At 35.8% G+C, this 8,155-nt stretch overlaps 1 protein-coding gene across 1 annotated transcript in view; it reads right to left on the bottom strand.

Annotated features, from left to right (window-relative positions):
* Positions 1–7,809, bottom strand: part of meis1a (Meis homeobox 1 a) — a 22,640-nt gene extending 14,831 nt beyond the window's left edge. Inside the window, exons 1-7 of the mRNA XM_073842554.1 lie at positions 7,479–7,809; positions 6,319–6,518; positions 5,731–5,869; positions 5,525–5,575; positions 5,333–5,383; positions 4,731–4,877; positions 1,233–1,426 (exon numbers count right to left, since the gene is read on the bottom strand). Of these exons, the coding sequence (XP_073698655.1) occupies positions 1,233–1,426; positions 4,731–4,877; positions 5,333–5,383; positions 5,525–5,575; positions 5,731–5,869; positions 6,319–6,518; positions 7,479–7,490 (794 nt within the window). The 5' untranslated portion in view covers positions 7,491–7,809. The remainder of the gene's footprint in view (positions 1–1,232; positions 1,427–4,730; positions 4,878–5,332; positions 5,384–5,524; positions 5,576–5,730; positions 5,870–6,318; positions 6,519–7,478) is intronic.
* Positions 7,810–8,155: the final 346 nt, after the last annotated feature.

Below are 8,155 nucleotides of genomic sequence, written 5' to 3' on the forward strand. Positions count from 1 at the left end.
ACATTATAAAAAATATTATTAAACTATTAACTATTAACAGTCTTACAAGCATACTAGCTCTTTAGTTTTATGCACTGAAAATGAAATGAAAATGAAATTGTTTTAGTTTTTTTGTTTTTTATAAATTTGACAAAAAGACATTTAAAAAATGCATGGCATGGCCCCTTTAAATTTCGTCTAAAACTAATAGTCTTAAAAGCATACTAGCTCTATAGTTTTATGCATCAAAAAAGTATTTTTTTGTTGTTGTTTTCGGAAACAAAATTGACCAAAAAAAAGTTTAAAGGTTTGACATGGCCCCATTAAATTTGACCCAGAAGCTTAAAAAACAGACTTTTTTTGAAAACAAATTTGATGAAAAAAAATAAAATAAACAAAAATGCATAAAATGGCCACTTAAATTACGTTTAAAAACAAAAATGCTTAGTCTTAAAAGCATACTAGCTCTATAGTTTTATGCATCAAAAGAAATGTCATGAAATGTCATTTTCGGAAACAAGTTCAAAGGTTTGACATGGCCCCATTAAATTTGACCTAGAAGCTTAAAAAAAAAAGTTAAGCAAATGTTTACAGTATTAAAAGTCTTAACCATTAGTAGTCTTCAAAGCCAGCTGGCAGCCCTTTAGGTAAATGCATCAAAAAGAAAGTGCAAAATGTCATGAAAATGAAACTTTAACTGTTTCTGAAAACAAAACCAACATAAAAAAGTGAAAAGGTATGACCGGTCTCCTTTAAATTGGACATAAAGCTTTAAATAAAAGACGCCAAGCAAACGTTTACAGTATAAACAATGCTCGAGGACAGACTCTGTGCCTCATTGTGCTCATTTAACCGTGTGTTTGTCTGTCTGTTGTTTCTCTCTCAGGTAGTGAGATATTCTGTCTGAGCCAGACTCACAGCTGCTGCGCTGAGGCACGGCGAACAAAACACACACACACACACACACACACACACACACACAGATGCGGTGCTCGGGGAAGTATGTACTCTGGTTTTTATTGGCCATGGTTGGTGCTCAGAGCAGAGGAGCCCAGAGAAGAGTCTTTATATCCATCATGCACCATTTCCTGTCCAACACACATCCACACATCCACACACACACCCACACGGAGCGGCTGCAGTTATTTAGGAGCAGTCTACCGGTGTGTGTACTTGCGTGTTTGTGTGTGCGTGTGCAGTCGGAGACCCCCGTGGTGGTGCTAAAGTGTAAATGTATGCTAGAGATGACAAACCTGCAGCAGATCTGTTTCACTTGGCACAGAGCGAGGCCTTCGCGAACACTCGCGTGTGTATCTGTAGCGTAGCGTGAGAGTGTGTTACCGTGCTCGCTGCTGTTGTCTCCATTGTGTGAGCCGGGGCGTCTGCCGCAGGCCGCCGGAGCTTCAGAAGAATGAACAGATGCGGCGTCGTCCTCCCTCCAGAACGCCTGCAGAGAGACAGACAGGTAGACAGAGTAATAAGCTGCGTTCGGCGTAATATACGATTGGTTAAGTACAGTATCGCGCCGCATACCAGAGGCGTGCTGTAAGGCGTAATACAGAACACATGCTGCAAGAGCAAACAGTTGAGAAGCGCCACGGACTGCTGTATATAAACACACGTGCGCATGCACGCACAAACATCTGCACAGAAATTATAAGACAAACAAACGCACTCGCATACACGCACAGGATATTTTGCAAACCCATCTTGTCGGTTTTAACCGAGCCAATGAAGCGGATGGATGAGGCCCCGGATGCTGATTGGTCAATTGAGCGTTCAAACTGTGCTAAAATACTTGATATAATAACAGCTGTGACGTGAAACACCTGTGCATCCTGACTGTGTGTATATCACTGCACGCTGAATATAGAGACTGACTACGAACGCTGCATGTCAGTGACAACTAAATATTTTTATTATGTTGTAAAGATGCAATCTGATCAGTGTGTTGCATTTAACTGACACTAAACTTAGAGAGAAATGTCTTAACCACGGGTCGACAACCGTTCAGGAGCAAGGCGGATTAATATTAAAAGACACCGGGGTTAGTTGTCACATTTATGACTCCAATCAGTCTACATAGATTCAATATATACACATATATAGTAAGATTTTTAATGCTTTTAAAGAAGCATATTTGATCCAAAGTATAGCAAAAACAGTAACATTTTGAAATATTTTTACTATTTAAAATAAATGTTTTCTATTTGAATATATTTTAAAATGTAATTTATTCCTGTGATTTCAAAGCTGAAATTTTTGCATCATTACTCCAGTCACATGATCCTTCAGAAATCATGCTAATATTCTGATTTGCTGCTCGAAAACATTTATTTTTATTTTGTTGAAAACAGCTGATTAGATTTTTCTCAGGTTTCCTTGATGAATAGAAAGTATAGAAAATAGAAATCTTTTGTAACTATATAAATGTCTTCATCATCACTTTTGATCAATTTGAAGCATCCTTGCTAAATAAAAGTATTATAACTAAAAAAGAATTATACTGACTCTTGGCTTTTGAATGGTATAGTGTATAATATTACAAAATATTTTTATTTTAGATAAATGCTGATCTTTGGATCTGTCTATTCATCAAAGAATCCTGAAACTTTTTTGAAACTGTTTTAAATATTGATTATCGCAATAATAAATGTTTCTAGAGCAGCAAATCAGCATATTAGAATGATTTCTGAAGGATCATGTGACACTGAAGACTGGAGTAAGGATGCTGAAGATTCAGCTTTGCATCACAGGAATAAATTCCATTTTAAAATATATTCAAATAGAAAACAGTTTTTTAAAATAGTAAAAATAATTTACAATTTTAATGTTTTTATGCACTTTGGATCAAATAAATGCAGGCTTGGTGAGCAGAAGATACTTCGTTAAAAAACATTAAAAATCGTACTTTTTCTAAAACTTTTGAATGGTAGTGTATAATCACATACATTGAATATATGAGCATATTTTAAATATATTAATATATTATACTTTTATGAAGTCAAGACTTTAATTTTTTTTAAATAACCTTGTCCTAAAATAGTCATGAGAGAGAATATATGTATATATTTATTGTGATATATGTATTTTATTGTTATATTTATATTTTAAAGTAATATTAAAATTATCATTTATGAAGCACAACTCAGGATTTAGGCTATAATCTACCTTTGTTCATATCATTACTATTACAAAAACATGATGACATTAGTATAATATTTTAGCTTGGATACTGTAATTTTACAAAACTAAACCTAATTTAAGAGGGTTTTGAACTAGATCTTTAAAACCAACATTTAAAAAGCACAGCTCTAGATGCATTTTTTGCGCAACTGGACTAACCTTATATTATATCTTGTATGACAACTTGCCCCAGTCTCCCCTATATATATATATATGTATATTTAATTCATTTAGTTGTTTTAAAAAAGTATCTTATATTTACATTCTGAATTACATGTATTATTTCGTTTCGAGTTGTTTAGGAAAGCAAATGCCTCAAAATTGAGACAAACTTAAGTAAGTGGTCCACTTTCCGTTATCCAGTGCCAATTGTGCACAGAATAGCAACATAGTTTGGTCTTCTCAGAATAATACTTTGTATAAATAAGGAGATGTTCAGCATCTCTGCCCAATAAGGAGACGATATCTTGTGACATGCTTATAATAAATCAAGATTTTCAACCAGACAAATGTAATCCCTAACGTTTCAAATGCAATGGTGGTGACTCTCAAAACCACATCATCATCACATGACACTAAACTCACAGAGAACAACTAACATGTGTACAAACAATGCTTTGAGATTTGCATTAGATATTCAAGTCACACACAGCACACTTGACAGCGTTAATGAACTCTGATGGATTATTTACACTGAATAAATAACACTTCCCAAATTTGCTGCATATATATATATTCTAAAATAACCACAAATATTTATTTGCCTTTAGGCACTTCAAATCATTGGTCTTTAGTGACCACAATTCAGGTGCTACTTCAGTTTGACTAAAACACTTTGTTTGCTTTTCTCCCCCAGGAACCAAATAAAATTAGAAATTTGGGAGTTTTGAATAACCAGTCTTCTTACTCTCTATAAAGGTTTAGTCACACTTGTGTTAATGTTACCGAAATGGACAAAATAATCTGAATTATCATATGATCTGTAATCATTCTGTGGGATTTAATTATGCATAGCACGGACGCTGCAATGTGAAGAGATAAGTTTCGTTTAACCTCAAAAGAGCAAAAATGATTCATTATAAAATGACAGAAGATTGATTATCTGCTGTTATTTAATATAGACAAGGGGGGACGGATAGTCTGTGGCCGTATTGTATCACATGAAACAAGAGTTTCAGGCCTCCCCACAAAAAACAAACTGCGGATAGTGTTTCGAGTTTGCTTCGCTACTGTATTTGAGCGACTGACAAATTTATTAAACACTGAAATTATAAATTAAAAATACATTAATGTATTATGGAATGTTAAAAGTTAAATAGTTGAGAATTTAGAATTTTTAAATGCACAAACATTCCAAATTCCAAATTCTAACATTCCATTCCAAATTCTATTACCTTTTTTAAAAATAGATTTCATGTCATCTGTCCTTTGTCTTATTTTATATTATTTCATATTTATGTTCTACATTAGCTTCTAATGTTTTCTAGTGGCTTCCTGACCCTGTACAAAGCATATACTGCATTCAAAAGCACACAAAAGCATAAAGACTTGAGCTGAAGACTTGCCTGGTCTGTCCCGCCTGGAGTGCGTGTAAATTCTTCGCCGTCAGACCTGGATCCCCCCTCTTTATCATCCACCATCAGATCAGTGGGCATCTTTCCTTTCAGACAGCTGATGTAGCGGTGACAGAAATTGTCACACAACTCATGAACCTACGATAACAACAGACATTTATCATCGATGATCGCCTTATATGTGACCCTGGACCACAAAACCAGTCTGAAGGAGCGCGGGTGTATTTGAAGCAATAGCCAACAATACATTGTATGAGTCAAAATTATCGATTTACCTTTTATGCCAAAAATCATTAGAATAATAAGTTAAGATAAGATTTTCTACTGTAAATATATCAAAACTTAATTTTTGATAAATAAAATGCATTGCAAAGAACTTCATTTGCACAACTATAAAGGCGGTTTTCTGTCAGATTTTCAAATAACGTTAGTTGCATCCCGGCAAATATTCTCCACACCAATGCAAAGCATATTTATTCAGCTTTCAGATGATATATAAATCTCAGTTCCTTATGACTGGTTTTGTGGTTCTGCGTCACATATATTATTTACAAGATGTACGTCGGTAATAATAATAAAAAAAAAAGTCCAACCTTTTCTAATTCGAGCAGATGAAAGCGTAACACTTGTATGGCCTGAATCATCTAAAACAAAACGACAAATCACGTCACACATTATTGCGATTATTGTTTTATTTCATCCACCAATAAAACTAAAATTAAATAGTCTAAAAATAAAAATGATTAGCATTTAAATAAAACAGCTGAAACCACAGGGCGACCTACCAAATTGTCCAAATCTGGATTCGACGAGAAGAAAGGTTTTTCCGCCCTTATCTGAAATTAAAAAAATAGCGATCGTATCGTTAAGTCAGTAACATGGACATAAAATTAAATTGGGCTGTGCTGTTGGTTTGCTAATATTACCAGGCCTACGTTTTAAATCCTAGGCTATAATAAAGCTTTGGTAGAGAGGTAAACGAGGGCCTGACCTGTTTTGAAAATACTGTAATATCTTCGTCAAAGGATTCGGACGAGCAAACGTCGCCGGTTACTCCGGTTTCTCTCGGCGTACAAGTCGCTAATTCACATTTTTCGAAAACTAGTGCAAGCAGAGGAAAGAGGGGATGCCTGAGAAACAAAACACAAACAGTAGAGTTTATAGCCTGTTCGTGAGGAGAAAATAAAGTTTTACCTCAAGCACAGAGCATTTTGAGGCCCTGTCAATTTTTTCTCTCTTCATAACTTTAACAATAAAAAGTGAAAATTTACGTTCTTGTTTATTTACAGGTTTTAAAGTAAATTTATAGTTGTGACAAAAAACAAACTAAGTTAATTCTGGCATTTCTAGGCTATGTCGTTAAAAACAGAAGTGTAGCCTTTGAAGGAAATAAAAGTTAGTTTGTCCTAAATGTAGATTATATTTTTGTCTAGGGCTAGGCTAACAAATAAACATATATTTCCAGTATTTCAGCATAACAAAGCAGTCGTAAAATTATAGCTCAAAAAACAAAAATAGAATTTCCGTACATCCAAACTCATCTTCATAATAAAATACACCGTCTATTAATAACACATACCCGTAAATGGCGTCTTTATCCCGTTTCAGTGCGTCGTTAACTGGCGACGGGACCCCGGGAGCCGCGGGGTGCGCGTACTGGTGAAGCGGCGGGCCGTGACTCACATGAACCGCCTGCATCGCTCTGGCGGCGTGAGGATCCCCGTACATCGGAGACGGGATCCCGACCGCATCCATTCCGTAATGGACCAGATCCTCGTACTGAGCAAATGCAAAACGGGGAGGTTAAAAATCAAACCGGGACTTTGTTGTACACACATCTTGCAAATGTTGATATACCAGCCGCCACGGGAGTGTGAGTAATGAAGAAAGCTCTTATTTGTTTAAATGGTAATAAATTGAGCATCAAAAACTAATTAACGAATCACACATGAGTAGTTTAGAATTTACAAAACTAATTAATTAACGGCGGATCAGCTTTAATTGTAAGGCCCTATATTACTTCGAAATGTGCCAGAACGCACAGCGGAAAATATGAATACATTACTATTATTTTACTTTAATTATTATTATTAAAAACATTAAAAGTTTTAATTTACATCTCATGTCAAAATAAAACAAGCCATATAATGCTATTTTAAAATTGCTGTTTTGTATTAAACCAACATTGTGTTAAAACGAAATATTTTATTAGCCCATTTGTAGGCTGTTTTATTTCAACTCGTTTTATTGTTTACTGGTTAGCTGATTTTAAAAGGCAAAATATAAAGAATAACACTGAAGTGTAGTTTTAAAGACTACACTTGAGTGTAAAAATAATTACTGAAATTAATATCGATGTTTCATAGCATTAAATAGGTCTCGGTTAAGTATGCAACGATAGAAATATGAGTTATGAACAGGCTGTAAGCGTCAAATTACGCTTTTGGCTGTCAGCTATATATGGAATTAGATTAAATAATATCTGCAAAAATAAAAATACATATTTGATTGAAATTAAAATAAGATTTAGATTTTTTTTTTTTGATAGTTTCACTTGTTGCTGTGTGTATTCCAAAACAACTTAGGTGTATAAACATACACACACACACACGCGCATAATTCATTCAAGGAATTAAAGGACATCTGACTGTAATCACGTCCATTTTTATCAGCGTCCGAGTGGAATTAGTTTTGACGGCCACGTTTGAGTGTTTCTTTGCCGTTGAGGTTTTTACGCACCCGTTGCGCCATGAGGACTCCGCGTCACCGACTCCCTGTTCTCAACGCGTCCGGATCTCCGTGCAGCGAGCCCGGGGAGTCCCACACCGCATTCAAAACTCTCCCGAACACCCAGCTCAAGTGCCCGTGATGAACAATAACATCGTAATCCACCCAAATACTCCTGGACAGCTTTCGCAACCAACGCAAAGCTGCCTATCAGTAAGTTAGAAATCCGGTTCTCGACGCTCCGAAAAAGTGCGCTTCTGATGTCGGCTGTGTCTTTCGATTTCCACTCGAAGATTTGTAGCCAGAGGGTGAAAAAGCAAACTCCATTCGGGTCTTTGATCGCTTGGCTGGTTTATTCTTAATGCAATAACACCTCTATGAGATGTGAGGAGTGTGTAGAGGGAGGAGGAGGAGGAGGAGGAGGAGAAGGCATTTGGACTTCTTAAAGGAGACGTAAAGGGAGACCAACGCGAACCCGTGCGTAAAGAGCGCACAACTGTATTCCCAGCATGCAAGCCATTGGAAAAATCCCGTGTAGTCTTTTAGAACCCAAACGAAAGTTTGTCATTTTTCATACCAGACATGTTTTTTTCTCATACATATACTTTTTATGCTTGGACCAGCAATAAGCTAACCAACAGTTTGAAAGTGCAAGGTAACCACTGTGGAGCAGACAGAAACCAGTTCGT

This window comes from Garra rufa, chromosome 6 (assembly GCF_049309525.1).
Source record: "Garra rufa chromosome 6, GarRuf1.0, whole genome shotgun sequence".
In the NCBI taxonomy this organism is placed as follows: domain Eukaryota; kingdom Metazoa; phylum Chordata; class Actinopteri; order Cypriniformes; family Cyprinidae; genus Garra; species Garra rufa.